Source organism: Octopus bimaculoides, chromosome 6 (assembly GCF_046866305.1).
Source record: "Octopus bimaculoides isolate indiv1 chromosome 6, ASM4686630v1, whole genome shotgun sequence".
Taxonomy (NCBI): Eukaryota; Metazoa; Mollusca; class Cephalopoda; order Octopoda; family Octopodidae; genus Octopus; species Octopus bimaculoides.
Genome location: NC_142933.1, coordinates 58,794,187 through 58,811,824, shown reverse-complemented (window position 1 = coordinate 58,811,824; position 17,638 = coordinate 58,794,187). Strand labels below are relative to the sequence as shown.

Genomic DNA, 17,638 nt, shown 5'->3' with positions numbered 1-17,638 from the left:
GTTCCTTGTTACAGGTACCTTCATATGATACGTTTTCATCTATTCCCAGGTATCTGTAGGATTCCTCATCAGATATTGGAGAAACAGATAGGCCATTGATGGAGATGTTGTTAGGGTGGTTTTTAGCCTTTCCTCGTTCCACAACCATATAGGAACATTTATCTTGGCCAAACTCTAGTCCTACATCACCAGAAAATGTTGTGACCAGGTCGAGGCTTTTTTTCATATCCATGTTCTTGGCATACAATTTCAAATCATCGACAAAGAAGCAGTGCGTAATTTTGGTGTTTCTGTTTGCCTGCGTTCCAATTAGATACCCTTCAGACTTCTTCAGCATGTATGATAATGGGTTTACCGACAGTATGAACAGCATCACAGAGAGGCTGTCTCCTTGGAATATCCACCTGCGATATTGTATTTTTTTGCTGGTGATACATCCACTTACTGTATTTAACTTCACGATGGTGGCCCAGGAAGATGTCAGGTTAGATATGGCATTAATCAAGTTCCCTGGGACTTTAGCAAGTCGGAGGGCTTCTAGCATCCACGAATGGGGGACAGAGTCGAATGCTTTTTTATAGTCAAGCCACATAGAGACCAGATTTCTTCTGTGGTGCCGTACCTCCGTCATTACTACCTTAGTTATAAGTAGTTGTTCAGTACATCCCCAGATTCCTTTCTTCCCAGCTGCTTGTTCAGCTGTGATTATACTATTGTTTTCACAGTGGTCCTGGGGGAATCTGTTTAGGCATGCTGTATAAATCTTATACATTAAATTTTGGCATGCAATAGGCCTGTAATTTTTTGCCAATTGGGTTTCCTTGCTTTTCGGAACAAGCTTTGTTTCCGCCAGAGCCAACCAGTCTGGTATGCTGCCATCTCCATTGAGGGCTTGCTGGTACAGTTTAATAAGGTACGGTCGGTAACAGGTAAGCTTCTTGTACCAGTATCCAACTTACGATTAGATTTTATTAAATTTTCATTAAATAAAAAATAATTTCTGTTTAACAGGTATCACATTAAAAGCTATTAAATTACAAAGTGTTTGTGTTGTTTATAATAAACTTTATTTTACATTTCTTGCCCACAAGAAATAATGTCCGATCTTTAGTATACTACTGTATGTCTTCTCAAATCACGATTACAGAAAAAGTTGTTAAGATAAGAATTATTAACAAAAACAAAGCTGATAAATATGCACAGTTGTTGCAAATTAAGTTTAATTACCAATAAACATCAATTTGGATGACACTTTACTCAACCTAGTAAAATATGTGAAATATGGCTCGGACCGTGATTATCAGCATGAACGTCAGACTTTAAAAAGTAGTCAACCATTTAATGGTTTTAGTAAATTTATACAGAAAAAATAATCATTATACTGTCCAGTATAAATAAAAGTCAACTTTATTATATTTAAGCCGCTATTTTTTCTATAAAAGCCTATTCTGACATTAAATAAGTCAACTTCTAGTACGAATGATTTCGTTTTGTGAGTCTTTAAAAAAAAAAAAATTAAAAAATTCATGTAATTTACGCACCCCTAAAGTTTATTTTTATTTTTGTGAAAAAAGTGCGTAAATAGCATGGGATTTTACGGTATATATATATATGTGTGTGTGTGTGTGTGTGTGTGTGTGTGTGTGTGTGTGTGTGTGTGTATACATGCATAGATTTTACTCCCATACATATATATAAAACACATATACATATATACATCGGTAAGATGAGTAAAATGTATTCCATCCAGTGAGAGATAAATATCATTTAATAAACACAGTATTTAGAAAAAAACTACTAATAGTTTTATGCTTTAGAGATACAATAGATTGGCAGATTTATATAACCTGCCATGAACCTCCAAGCAATCTTTCATACTCAGTGCATATCGTTAGATGTATCTAAAAACCAGGACGCTGGTCTATGAGAAAAACGAAAGAAAGAAAGAAAGAAAGAAAGAAAGAAACACGCGAACAAGGTTGATGCAAAAAGTGGAACAAGAAGAAGGAAAAGAAAAGTAGGACTACCAAACTCTTTGTCTTCTATGTCAGTAGAAACCATAATTAATCTAGCAAGTGTGGAATAGTATATCAAAAAGGAGGTCAGTTTTGGGGATAGCTACTCAATGCGGAGCATTTAGTGTCCTCCATTTCTCATGTTTTCTCATAGACCAACGTCCTGGTTTTTAAAAACATCTAACGATATGCACTTGGCCTGAAAGATTGCTTGGAGATAGGTGCCATGTTATATAATTCCGCTAATATATCGTATCTCTAAAGCACGAAACTATCAGTAGTTCTTTTAAATACTGTGTATATTAAATGATGTGTGTGTGTGTGAGTGTGTGTGAGTCTGTGTGTGAGTCTGTGTGTGTGTGTGTGTGTGTGTGTGTGTGTGTGTGTGTGCGCGCGCGCGCATGCGTGCGTGCCAAAATATGTGCTAAAATACATTCAGGTTACGAAAGTATAAACTCCAGTAAGTATTCAGTGTTGCTCAAATCTGCTACAAGCTTTTGCATTGTGGCCATGATATACAACTGGCGATGAACTCCTGAAGTAAACCTCGGGATCAGGAGTGTCTCATCTATATCTAGTGCCTCATCTAGAATTAGTGTCTCCTCTGGGTCACCTTTGGAGGTAATCTGAAAAATATGAAAAAATATTGTAACTGTGGAGTTAATTTGTTTTAACAACATTATACACACAAGCATTTAAATAAGTAACACCCTAACTTTATATATGTACCCGGTGATATAGAATAAAGTTCTTTGTGTAGAAGGCAAGATCCGAAAGTGTACTAGGCGATAAGATACAAAATTTTCATACACATGTCCAGCATTTTCTTAATATAAAAGAGCCTATTACAACAAATGTGGAAAAAAGAACCACCATAAGAGGATACTGCTTAGCAGAGAACTTCCTGATACCTGAGTAGGAGAGGACATTATCGATGGACCAATTTTGTCCGATATCATTCCATCTGTAGAGGGTAAGGTGTGTGTCTATAAAGTCTTATTGGGGTAGAAAGATTTCTCTGAAAATGAACGAGACTATAGATGAATACAATGGCGAAACAAGAAGGGACACGGGATGTATGAATATTCCAACAGAAAAATAAAGGAAAAGAGATACTGGGATCAAAGAAATCAAACTGAAAAAGAGGAGAGCATAACTAAAGTAGTATGATTAAGAAGCCAATACTTATGAGAGACATAAGAAACATCTAAATAAAGTAAGCATGTAGAAAATAAACCCAACTGTGTCACAATTTATCCAGAGAGAAGTGAACGATGTGGTTTCATCCCGCACCAATATTTGACAGTCGGGTTGGGACTCTACTTTCACTGGTTTTCATCTACGGAAGCCTTCATAGTACTAATTCCTTTTTAGTTAACCCATTTTTCCCATTTCCTTATGTCTAGTTTTCCTTGTTATCTAGTAGCTCACTGTAGTTTGGTATTAACCTCGACAAATCATCTGCATGTCCTGATTTTTTCGATGGAAAATACTCCATCTTGAGTCATAATTCAGTAGGATCGTTCCCCAGCACTGCAATCTGTTGGCTGTATGTGTGGGAATACCCTTTCTTGATCCATAGCTCGACAATGGGCGATGGTCTGTCTGCAAACGGAACCTTGTTCCATGTATAGATTTATGGAATTTCTTTACCACAAATATGATGGCTAATGTTTCCTTCTCTATTTGACTGTAACTTTTCTCAGCCGGCAATAAGGAATGCGAAGTATGAACTACAGCTTTCATGCCACCATCTTCATATTTGTGTAAAATCACAGCTCCAGTACCACTTTCACTAGCGTCTGATGCCACTACCATTTCTAAATTCGAGTCAAGATGCGATAACAACAATGTTGACGTTAAGATGTTTTTAATTTCTTCAAAAGCTTTTTAGCACTTGTACGGCCACTTGACGTCTTTTTTAAACAAATTATTCAGGAGTGCTCTCAAATCATGCATATTCGGTATGTATACTTGGTAGTAATTTGCGAGCCCCAAAAATGCTTGTAACGGTGTAATGCTTGCTGGGGGAGGCATATTTTTTTATTGCACTCACCCTTGTCGAGTCTGGTCTACGTCCATTTTCATCAATAATCTGCCCTAGATATTTTATTCTTGGTATAAAACATATCACACATTTTCTTTTTGAGCTTAAACTCATAATCTTTTATTTTTTCGAAGACCTTTTTAACATGCTCTGCATGCTGACTACGAGTTTCACTTTTTATGAGCATGTCGTCAATGTAAACTATTGCGAAATCCGAACCTGCTAGCATAGTGTCCATAACTTGTTGGAAAATACCTGGTGTTACCTTTATGCCAAAAGGAAGTCAATTATATAATTGACTTTATATAAATTTATATAATCCTTTATGGGTTTTTATCGTTTGTAATTTTGGACATTCTCCATCAACTTGTACCTACAGGTATGCTTCAGATAACTCCAATTTTGAAAAAAAAGTTTTCCTCCATTCAACTTCACGAGAATTTCTTCCAGAGTTGGTAACGAGTAATTATATGGCATCAAATATTCGTTCAACCCAATTGAAAAATCAGCACATACACGGGTTTTTTTTTTCTTAACATAAACTGTTAGGAACGCCCATTCAGTGTAATCACTTTTTTTCAATAACCCCAAGATTTTCAAGTCTATCTAATTCTTCGTTAATTTGTTTCAATGTCGCGAATGGCACAGTCCTTTTTGGTTTAACTACTAGTATGGAATTTTCTTCGCTTTTTAGTTATACCCACTTCCTTTTCAGCTATACTCACTTCTCTCCTTTCCTTAACTACTGTACTCTATTCACTGAAAATATTTATATTTGTACGTGTGTGTACGTGTATGTATTTGTGTTTGTGTGTTCTTGTGTTCGTGTGTGTGTGTGTACAAGTATGTGTGTGTGCGTGTATGTGTGTGTGCGTGTATGTGTGTGTATGTGTGTTTACGCGTGCATGTGAGCGCGTTTGCGCGTCTGCGCGTGCGTGGATGTGTATGGATGGTTGTGTATTGGAATTGTTCATAATTACATGTATTTATTTGTATGGATTCCCTTGTATCCTAATGTCATTTTAATTGTACCATATATATATATATATATATATATATATATATATATATATATATATATATATATATATATATATATATATATATATATATATATATGTATATATATATATATATATATATATATCAATTTAAATAAGAGCTGAAAGATGATCCATTGTAACAACTTTATTATGACCTATGATCATTTCGATGCAATATCCAGACCAACTCATGCATATTATAAAATATGGAATATTGTATCTCTTCAAAGTCAGATTAATTCATAGCAGACAGTAAAAACAGACAACATTCATAGTTGTCCTAGAATTACATGTATATAAACAAGTTGAAAAGACATGATACGTATTGAAACTGTATAGCATATCGGTCTTGAAACCGTTAGAAAGCAGAGTAAATGAGAATCAAATTTCTCAGTGCAAATGCAAAAACTAAGAATGCTGTATACAGGTGTAATGTTTTAACTAAAAATGGAATTTGGAGTTATGTTGGCTCGTCGTCACTTGAAATCTCGAGAAGAATATCGAACTATTACTCGTCATTTAGAGATAGAAAAAACAAAATAGCACGGCGCTTAGTAGTTTAATTTGGCAACTGAATGACTAAAATAAAGAGTACTCTTTAGAATGGTCGATTCTAGGAAAATCGTTTCTGTATGACAAGGGCAATAATGTTTGTTCCTTATGTAATTTGGAATTGTATTTCATACTTTTTTCCAAGGGTTACCTAATTAATAAAATTGCTTTTAAATCTTTCAGATGCCTACATATGAATAAACATACATTTTTGTTCTATTAATCGGAATTATTAATCTAATTTAGTTAGGTTAGTTTTTATCTTGATTACATATCCTTTACTGATGTCTATAAGATTATAGTTTTTTTTTTTTTAATCATAATCAATATAACAATGTGGTAGGATCTATAACATGAACTGATTCATTTAGATTCTCTAAAAACGCACATATTCATTAATTTGCTAGATTTACCTCCCTTTTGACCATGAATTTAAGTCTGACATGGTTAACTCTGAATCTATTATTTCTCTTTCATAACATAGCTTTATTTTTAAAGAATTTTTTGTTCATAAGTATCTATTGAATTTTTTAAGATAATGGTGTCTTTCAGCTAACTACTCTACATCATAATAATTACTTAATTTTTCAGTTATATTTTTATATGTGAGGCATTTACGATTACACCGTAATATTTGTTTACGTTTTTTGCCCTATCGATTAAATCCATTACTTCTTGTAATATTACTCTGAATATTGTATTTAAACTCCATTACTAAGGTAATTAACTTAATTTTTCTTTAATTTGTTAGCTACAATTTGAATGTATCCTAATTCATTTCACTTATTTTTATTTTTATTCATTATTTATTTATATTTTTGATAGCAGCAATGTGAATGTAACCTAATTTTTATATATATTTTTTTTACTTATTATTTCTCATTTTTTACAATTTATTTTCTCTAATCCATCGGGCTTACATAACCATATAAGGTCTCTTTACTGTTCTAAATCTTAATTTAATACAATGTCTTGTATAGATTATGTATAGTTGAGGAGATTATATTATATTATACATAAGCATTATTTATTAGATTTACTTCTATTTGACCATTAACTTGTGTAAAAAAATATATTTTTAATATTTTTAATATCTAGCGGTTTTTACTTCGTTCTTGGTTTTTTTTTTATTTACTTTCATAAGTCCAACGGTTTTTTGAAATGTACAGCGTCCCGTACTTGTTCGCTATTTAACTTCATAGGATAACATCATAACTTAACATTACTTCTCATTTACTCTGCTTTCTAACGGTTTCAAGACTGATATGCTATACAGTTTCAATACGTATCATGTCTTTTCAACTTGTTTATATACATGTAATTCTAGGACAACTATGAATGTTGTCTGTTTTTACTGTCTGCTATGAATTTGTAGTAACGCCTGCGCATGCGTAGTCTTACGCATGCGTAGAATTAATAAAGCAAGCGTTTCCCGCTCAATTCATTCTCTTTCACGCTGGCCAGCGATTGAGCAAGGACGTGTGTTTAAAGCTGTCTCTACATATTTCGGTCTTATACTCGACAGCACGTTATTCTCACCTCTAAAGATGTATAACTAAAAGATATGTATGTTTACCAAGTAAATAAATGTTGTTTGAGTTGTTTAGTCTGGAGTTCAGCGTTCCGTCAATTTCTTCAATTTTATAGTAGAAAGTCAGGTATACAATCTAAAGATGTATAACCCACTTTCTACTAAAGTGGTGACCCCCGACGAAGAAAAAACGCAGCATGAACTACGGATTACCAACTTATAACTGGTGAACCTCGACTAAAGAACAAATACGGCCATGGAGACTGACTCATTACCAACATCTCCAAACATAGTCAACACGACTCAACAAGCGCGGTTTTTATTCTCGTCTCTGTTAGAGTGGATTTTTTCCACTCATGAAAAACAGACAGGATTTGCAGCCTGCGACTTTCCAATTGTGTACTCAAAAACAAACTTGGTATAAAACTCTCGTGTACTGACGTTTTTAACTGCTGTGATATCTCACACACATATAGACGGCCTGTTTTTTATTATGTTTTTATATGTCGCATTTCACACTTTCACATTACACATACATCTTTTATGCCACACATTAACTCTTGTCATTCATTTCATACGGTCGTTCTTTCATCTTGGGTTAAGAAATTTTTTTTCTTCGAGGTTTTCGCTAATGGTCGTACAGAGATTTTGTCTGTCGATCGTTCTGTAAAAGCGTACCTTTTCAAACACTCATCACCAAACAGCCTTTTCGCCATCAGCGTCGTGCGCCAACCAAGATTACCACCGTGACGACAACAATAACTACTATCAATTACAAGCTTTCCCCCCGACGTCGCCAAGTTTCAACTGAATCATTACCACCACATACAGAACACAGCTAGAGCAGTTCCTTCGCCGACGTTTTCATCAATGTACTCTATCTCGGTGTTTTGGGATTTTTCGCAGTCTATACTACAGACACTTTCACTTGTTCTGTGTTTTTTTTTCTCACACACACACTTGTGCACTCATACATTTTCTTTCCTTTCAGGGAAAACAAACACTCAAGACTTTTACATCGCGTGATTCCAGTTTCCTGGACAGTTGTCATCACGGTTGCTTTGTCATTGTCATTTCATTTATACATTGCATGTTCTGTGTTTTTTTCTCACACACACACTTGTGCACTCATACATTTTCTTTCCTTTCAGGGAAAACAAACTCTCAGACTTTTACATCGCGTGATTCCAGTATTTCTGGACAGTTGTCATCACGGTTGTTTTGTCATTGTCATTTCATTTATACGTTGCATGCATGTATTTCACAAGTGTACATTTCATTTCTTTGAATTTTCTTTGTGTGTTTGTACCACATCTTGTGGGTGGTTTTCAGTGGCCATCCTGCCTCAGGCGTTCTAACAGATTTTATTTATCGTGTGTTTCCGCTCTGGCGAGGGAGCTCTGTAGTAACGCCTGCGCATGCGTAGTCTTACGCATGCGTAGAATTAATAAAGCAAGCGTTTCCCGCTCAATTCATTCTCTTTCACGCTGGCCAGCGATTGAGCAAGGACGTGTGTTTAAAGCTGTCTCTACATCTTTCGGTCTTATACTCGACAGCACGTTATTCTCACCTCTAAAGATGTATAACTAAAAGATATGTATGTTTACCAAGTAAATAAATGTTGTTTGAGTTGTTTAGTCTGGAGTTCAGCGTTCCGTCAATTTCTTCAATTTTATAGTAGAAAGTCAGGTATACAATCTAAAGATGTATAACCCACTTTCTACTAAAAATTAATCTGACTTTGAAGAGATACAGTATTCCATATTTTATAATATGCATGAGTTGGTCTGGATATTGCATCGAGATGAACATAGGTCATAATAAGGTTGTTACAATGGATCATCTTTTAGTTCTTATTTAAATTGATATGCATACAAAAACTCACATGTGAGAATTTTGCTACGTTGATAACAGATACAATATTTTTACCAAATTTTGGTATAAATCTATAAATACATATATATATATATAGAGAGAGAGAGAGAGAAAGAGAGAGAGAGAGAGAGAAAGAGAGAGATTTCTGCCCTAGTAGACGTCTAAGAGGTAGACCACCCACAATTACCTCTATAGCTAGGAAGACCCCTATAGAGAGATGGAGTGGATGGACCAGAGCCATACGGACCCCCACTAATATCTACCAGGTAAAGAAAATGATCGCACATGCACTAGGAGCTAGTATAAAGGTCACCCTAAAAGGCCACACCTTTAAATTTAACAACAAATTATACGCCCAGGACGAGGGGGCAGCCATCGGTGTTAGTATCGCCGGTGATGTGGCCAATCTCTTCATGGTATGGTGGGACAGAAGGCTTAAGGAACGCCTGACACAGAACTCCATACTCGTGAATGTGTACTCTCGATATGTCGATGATATCAACTTAGTGGTAAAGACACCCCCACAAGAGAGTACCCCTGAAATAGAAATAGAAACTAAGACTATGGAGAGCATCCAGCAAATAGCTAACTCCATCCACCAGAGTATTAAAGTTACGATAGACTACCCTACTAAACACCCTAACCATAGATTACCTGTATTAGATACTGAACTCTGGCTAGAAACTAAGAACAATAAAACCAGAATCCTCCATTCACACTATACAAAACCTATGGCCTCCAAATACCTGACCCACCGGAACTCGGCTATTGCGGACAATGCCAAATTCAACATATTGATGGCAGACCTCGTCAGAGTAATGCGAAATGTCTCCTGCATGTGCGACCCTACAGAATTAAAGAGACATATACAACATTTCGTCCACCGCATGCAGTTCTCAGGTTACAGCCATAAAGAAAGGATCAGGGTATACAAAGGAGCTATGAAGAAGTTTGAAACAATCAAACGCAACGATAGGAATGGGATTTGCCCACTCTATAGGAGCAAATCATGGAACACCATAGAAAGGACTAAGAATAAAATAGGGAAGGCAAGCTCACGGTACGATAGCCACAAGTACCAGAGCGTCATGTTCGTCGACACCACCCCTAGAGGTGAACTGGCGTACCGCTTTAGAAGGGCCCTAGACAAACTTAAGCTAAGAATTAAGGTTGCTGAAAGGCCAGGCAACCCTATTAAATCCCTTATCAGTAGAACATACCCTTTCAGTAGAACCCCCTGCACTGATAGGAACTGTATCGTATGTAGATTTAGCCCACAAACGAACTGCAAAACCAGAAATGTGGTCTATAGTATAAGATGTACAGAGGGACGATGCAGAAATAAGACAATGACATATGTAGGCGAAACAGCAAGGAGCATAGGGGAGCGGGCAAACGAACATTGGAGGGAACTTAAGGAAGGGAAGAACTCATCAGTTCTGTACCAGCACGCTGAGCAAGAACATAGAGGCTCAATCAACAACATAGAAATTAAAATCTTATCTACACATAGCAGTGATGCAGCACTTAGACAAATTACTGAAGCTACACACATAATAGAAGAGAAACCTAGCCTGAATAGGAAACTAGAATGGAACACTAACACACACCACTAACAAACCACAAACCACAGCATGTGACAACATGTTACCCATAAACCAATAATAATATGAACAAAGTATAATACAATACATAGATAAACAAATGGAATTAAATACTACATACGTTAACAAAATTTAATTAAACACAAAAAACACACACACACACACATGAACAAATAAATAAATAAAAACAAATACAAACGAACACGTATTAACAGAGAATATAGGTGATACAGACACTCCCCATACACACATACACTTACAAAAGACACAGACACATTGAAGGACACGCATGCGTAGACACATACAATAGGAATACAAAATACAAAATGGCTGATAGTTAGCAAGGTGAGACACACATAAGAAAGAAGGAAACAAAGGACCACTGATGAGGTCACAGAAGTGTGACGAAAGAACTCTGGCCGAAATAAGATTAAGATTAATGTAATATAAAGCTGAAGCAAATTAACACCAAATATACAGTGCGTGTGTTTTTATTGGCTAAACTGGCAATATGACCATCCCCAAATATATATATATATATATATATATATATATATATATATATATATATGTATGTGTATGTGTGTGTGTGTGTGTATATATATATATATATTCCTACCTGTACCGACATGCGTGCACGTGCGTGCGAATCGATGTGTATGGTTGTATTTCTATAGATTTCCATGCATCTTGCTGGCATTCTAACCCTACGTTATATATATGCCTAAATATGCCTGCACTCACATACCCACCCACAAACACGTACACACACGTGCGGTTGTACAAATACATACGCATCTACCCAGTTAAGCAGTCGATTGATTAACCAATACATTGAACAAACGATCGATTTGTTGGTTAAATATTTAGCCGAGTGACTAAAAGTAAAGAAGTGTTATTGAACCAGTGCATGTGTTTATTCTTGTCGGCGTAATGACCCTCCAAAAGCACAAGATATATGTATATGTGTGTGTATACATACATACATACATACATACATACATACACACACACACACACACATACATATATATATACACACATGTATGTATGTGTGCGTGTATACATACGCATACATGATCTTAATTAAAACACATCACGTCTATAGAAGGCACAGAATAAATGTGAAAATATGAGAACAAAATAATAATTACCCCGAGTCAAACAACGGTTCCTCGTTGCGATCACTTGGCAGTCTAGTAACCAATTAAACTTCAAACTTAAATCTACTATTTAAAAAGGAAGGACACATACAATATAGTCGTTGATTACATTTGGTCATATTTTTGTATGTTCATCGTTGACAATAACAACAATACTTACCTGTACCGACAATTGATTAACCAGCTCAGTCAAGCAATCACTGGCCTTTCTTAAGTGGCAGTAGTGCATACCATCTGATGGTGGAGTTTCTTTAGAACACGCCTCTGGATAAGGACAGGGTTTTTCAAAACACAAAGCATGAGCACACAGAACTTCATATTCTCTTTGCTTATAATTCTTGAGCAGTACAGAATATATACTGAGTGGTTTATACAATGACATCACAGCCGACTGCAATTAAGATTTATCATATAAATTTCAAAAATATATGAACCTTTTATATAATACATCATCAATTCTATGTAAAAATAAAAGAAATATTTTATGACAGACAAAAAATGTTTTATATATATACTAACCCGGAGTGTGAAAGTTTTAGTCAAATTATCTGCGTAAAAGTACAATTTCGGAAATATTGCGTTCCATTTATTTGACATAGATTTAGTAAAGTGACGGCAGTTTATAGTGGGCAACGATACATTTTTTTTACACTGTGCAAAAACATAAGAAACAATTACTAACAGATTTTGTGATTTTCATATGATGACTTTATACATGACATAGAGATATTAATTAAAAAGTGAATTACTTTATTTTACACAATTCCGTTTCTGAAAATATTCGTCGATATCAGAACTTAATTTGTGGTATACAAATATTCATTATATAATAAGAAACTAAACATGAAGGAATAAAGAATTTAGTGATTACTCACATAATATTCCAATGTCTCGTTTGCAGCTTTTCCGGCTTCTTGTGTAATACACAGTGCCAAGTTGACGCGAACTCGTTGATTAAGTGATGTAGTGGATTGTATAGGTGATACATTAATCAGTGCAATCCATATCGCTAAACATAAGGCTAATATAAAATAACAATCTAAAGTAAGGAGCACATAGCTAAGAAATATCAATTTAAATATGTAAATTACGAAATCCTAATGTTTGAACAAAATCTGATAAATATTTCAATATCAACAGATTACGTATATCTTAGTTCTTATTTGTGCACTTTTGAAAATGAATGAGCTTTTTGCTCACAAGTGACTTATCCTAAATATTACTAATGTATTGTTTAATACTGTATTTATATCATACTTAATTGGCATCACATTCGCACACACGCACGCACGCACACACGCACGCACACACACACACGCACGCACACACACACACACACACACACACACACACACACACACACACATTGGTATGATAAACAAATGTAATTGAATATGATACTTACAAATGCCCATATCTTCTTGAGATTTTCTAGAAAATACAAGATAAGATAAAATTCGAAATACAGGAGTTGTACACTTCAGTACACACCAGGTGAACAGTGTACATTTATGAAACGTTTGTAGCAGACATTTGGTTTAGATGCACAAGCTCAGTGACTGACGTCAATGCAATTAACATGGGTATGTAACTGAGTGTATGTGATAAATTACGAGATTTCAGTTGTATTCTCAGCACTAATTCATTCTTTTTGCATTAAAGATGTATGAATTAAATAATAAAACAAAATAAAATATTTTATTTTACTTCTAGTAGGTCGCGTGTTATCCTAATTATTAAAAATGTGAAGAATATCGGTTGGAAGTAACAGAAAACAATATTTATTATATTGAACAAATATGTTTAACGTGCTTTTTATACAATAGCCAGCAAGTGATAAATTTAAGTGATACACATTTAGTTTACACAAGTATGAAATATATGTCACTATGGTATGCAATCGATTAATTATGTAAATGTTAAGTATCTACGATTTCCAGCAGCTGTTAATTCACATAAGTCTTCAATGTCATAAAAGCTGTCAAGACGTTCACAGACCTCTTCTAAGAATCTTCTCACCGCTGACAGAGTCTAACATCTGTTGTTGCTGCTATTGCTGCTGCTGCTATTGTTGTTGTTGTTGTTGTTGTTGTTGTTGCTGCTGCTGCTACTGATGATGATGATGATGATGATGATGATGACTATGATGATGATCATGATCATGATGATGACCATTAATGTCAAGAACCATATTCTTGGTTAAAACCAAGAATATGGTTTCAAAGCTATTATACTGCCTCTTTTGCTTGTTGAATTACTGATGTTTCATTCAGGAAATATAAGCTTAATAAAATTTACAGCCGCTAGCTGCTAAAGCTGTAGTGAACAAACACTACTTCTTTTCTTTTGGGCATTCCTCCGTCAAATTCTTTAAGCCACGTATATGGTAAATAATACCTTAGCTGTGTAAGTGTTATTGATATTGTTTTAGATTACTGAAAGCTGCTGAGATTTTTACTTTTCCCGATCATTAGTAATTTTTCTGTTTTCGCTTATTGATATGCCAACATCTACCTTAATTACAACTCTATGCACTCTTTTTTCCGCTTTTCTTTCTCATCTATCCCTTAATACTCTACCTCGTTCATCACCAATCACACATACACTGCCAGTGGGAAATTATCTCCAACTGCTCAAGAGCAAGATGGTTCTTGGCCCTGCAAATGTACTTTCTACTATCTCCAAACAATGTTCCCCAGAGTTATCTTTGGTACTCACCAAAACCTTCACTCTCTCTTTCGTTATCCCACTCTCTCTCACACACAGACACACACCGAAAAGACAAGAGGAACAAAGGGCGGAGTCACTAAGGAGAAAGCCATCTTAATGTCCAAATAAAAGAAAGAAGAAAAAGACAAACTTACAGACCCATAAAATGGCTTCCAACAACTGACAAAGTGAGCTGTAACACAATAAAGTTACATCACTAAAAAAATTAATTACAAGAGTGTAAGGCGTCTTGGCGCGCGGACCTCTACAAGGCGGAAGCTCTCCGCCAACTTCAAGACACCTTCTACTGCCCTCTGCCCTCCGACCCCACACCCAGCTACCAACAGACCGTGTTCTCCACTATCCATGACTTCATCTCCTCCTCCTGTCTCACCCACCGCCTCCAACCTCACTGTCCGCACCCCTTGCACCCCCACAATTTACTTCCTCCCCAAATCCACAAGCCTAACAATCCTGGCCGCCCCATCGTCTCCACCTGCAACTGCCCCACCGAACTCATCTCCAGATATCTTGACCGTGTCTTTGCCCTCCAGTAGCTTCCCTCCCCTCTCACATCCATGACACCAACCATGTGCTTCGTTTGTTCAGCTCTTTCGCCTTCCCTCCGGCCTCTCTAAACTTCTCTTCACTCTCGACATCCAGAGACTTTACACAGTGATCTCTCATCACGAGGGGCTGCGTGCACTCCAACATTTCCTTGACCTTCGACCCAAACCCCAATCTGACACATCCACACTCGTTCGTCTGGCCGAACTTGTCCTCTCACTCAACTGCTTCTCGTTCGCTGATGATTTTTACCAGCATCTCTCGAAAGTGGCTATGGGAACGAGAATGGGTCCCAACTATGCGAACCTGTTTGTTGGCTATGTTGAGGACCAAATATTCTCAAGTTTCACTGGTCCCACTCCCGAGCTATAGGGCCGTTATATTGACGACTGTATCGGTGAGACCTCACTCTCCCGCGAACATCTAGACTCCTTCCTCTCTTTTGTCAAATCCTGCCCTCCACTTCTCCTGTACTGTCTCTGACACTTCTGCCTCCTTTCGTGACATTTCGGTCAGCATTCATCACTCCACTCTCACCACCTCCATCCACTACAAACACACTGACTCACACTCATACCTCAACTTCTCCTTCTCCCACCTAAACACACCAAGCTCTCCATCTCCTATTCCCAATTCCTCCGTCTACGCAGGCTCTGCAGTGACAACCATGACTTTGAGACTCAGTCTCAACTCATGGCTCACCACTTCATCCAACGTGGATATCCTCTCACCACTATCCACACCGCCATTGCAAGAGCACGTGCCGTGAACCGTGCATCTACTCTCTCCCCCGCACTCGCCCCGCCGTCTCACGTCTCCCGTTTCCCCTCACCTACCACCTCACCACCCTACTCCAACATACCATTCTCCGAGCCTTCCGGCGACCCCAGTTGACCCCTTCACTTCGCACATCTTCCCTAACAACCCCTCCCCTCCTTCAAATGAGCCCATAACCTACGAGATCTCTTGGTCCACAGCTTCTTCCCTAACCCAACCTTTTAACCCGGCTCGTTTTCCTGTTCCCGCCCACGCTGCCGCACTTGCCCTTACCTCTCCAACACCACCCTCCTCCCCGGCACCCATCATCGACACTATCATATCAGCGATTCCTTCACCTGCACTTCTACCAATGTCATCTACTGCATCTCCTGCTCTCTCTGCCCTTCTCTATACATGGGGCAAACGGGACGCCGCTTGGCTGACCGGTTTGCAGAACACCTCCGAGACATCCGACTCGGCAATGACACTCCGGTCTCGCACCATTTCCGTTCTATCGGTCACTCTTTGCAACACTTGTCTGTGTTCGGATTGTCCTTGCACAGGGGGGCTATCCGGACTCCCGTCTTCGCCGTGAACGGGAATTAATCTTCTCTCTTCACTCCTTTGCACTATATGGGCTCAACTCTCCTCTCCTCTCCATCTAAACCTCCTCCCCAATTCATCTAACCCTCCTCCCCTCTCCTCTCTTCCTCTCACACCTACTTCCTCCCACTCACCTCTCCTCTCTTGCTCCGACTCTTACTTTTTCTCTTCACTCCTACCCTTCTCTCTCTTCTCTTCACTCCTACCCTTCTTCTCTCTTCTCTTCACTCCTACCCACCTTCCCCCTTCCCTATCCATCTCATCCCACCCCCACTCCGTCCATTACATCCACTCTCACATACCCCACCTCTACCCCCACCCTCAGCCTAACCTACACCCCGCCCTTGCTTTCCCCACTCTCGCCTCCCCACATCCCAATACCGCCACACCACACACCAACATACCACACAACACCAGATAACATTACACCACCATGCACACACTAGCACTGACCACTTCCCAGCCCCATACCATCATCCACACACCTACACACGCACACGTCAAGGTCATCAGTCCTCTTCCATACGCACATACATGCTCTCTTATACACACGCACGCGCACCTTCATTTTGGGATCACCTACTACTTTATTATCTCTCCTTCCTAGCTCTCCTGTGTGATCCCTCTCTCCGGCATTCGCCATGATAGATCGCTAGCCACTACACATTCTTTATTTTCTCTCCCTGTTTCTTTCTGTGTTACTCTCTGTGGAAGAGCGTAGGTTCGAAACGTTGAAGACTTTTTCATTAAACTAATACATTTGGTTGTTGTCTACACCACTTGTCTTCGTCTTTTGTTTATATATATATATATATATATATATATATATATATATATATATATACATATATATACGACGGGCTTCTTTCAGTTTCCGTCTACCAAATCTACTCACAAGGCTTTGGTCAGCCCGAGGCTATAGTAGAAGACACTTGCCCAAGGTGCCACGCAGTGTGACTGAACCCGGAGCCATGTGGTTGGTAAGCAAGCTACTTACCACACAGCCACTCCTGCGCCTATATAATATTCTCCTATACGCTGGATATACAGATTTTACGAAGCGGGGATAGATACAACTGTCATCGCACGATGTACTTCAATACGACTCTTCAATAAATACGACACTTCAATAAATACAAACTCTCAAAGGTCTCAATTACTTCCTACGGC

General features: G+C 37.7%; 1 protein-coding gene across 2 annotated transcripts; it reads right to left on the bottom strand.

Moving 5' to 3' along the window:
- Window positions 1–1,203: 1,203 nt before the first annotated feature.
- LOC106871653 (uncharacterized) lies at window positions 1,204–13,591 on the bottom strand. Of its 2 annotated transcripts, XM_052968752.2 has the most exons (5): window positions 13,236–13,589; window positions 12,706–12,851; window positions 12,350–12,481; window positions 11,991–12,221; window positions 1,204–2,641 (listed from the first exon to the last, which is right to left on the bottom strand). In XM_052968752.2, exons 1-5 carry the CDS (start codon window positions 13,243–13,245, stop codon window positions 2,456–2,458), a joined length of 705 nt encoding a protein of 234 aa, XP_052824712.1. In that variant the 5' UTR covers window positions 13,246–13,589; the 3' UTR covers window positions 1,204–2,455. The 2 variants fall into 2 exon arrangements, with proteins under 2 accessions (XP_052824712.1, XP_052824713.1); XM_052968753.2 differs by lacking the exon at window positions 12,350–12,481 and having other exon boundaries at window positions 13,236–13,591.
- Between the last annotated feature and the right edge of the window lie 4,047 nt (window positions 13,592–17,638).

Coding starts and splice junctions, on each gene's coding strand:
- LOC106871653 (XM_052968752.2), bottom strand. Junction 12,222..12,349: donor CTAAAACTTTCACACTCCGG/GTTAGTATATAT, acceptor TCTTAATTGCAG/TCGGCTGTGATGTCATTGTA. Junction 2,642..11,990: donor TTAATCAATTGTCGGTACAG/GTAAGTATTGTT, acceptor CATATTTTTCAG/ATTACCTCCAAAGGTGACCC.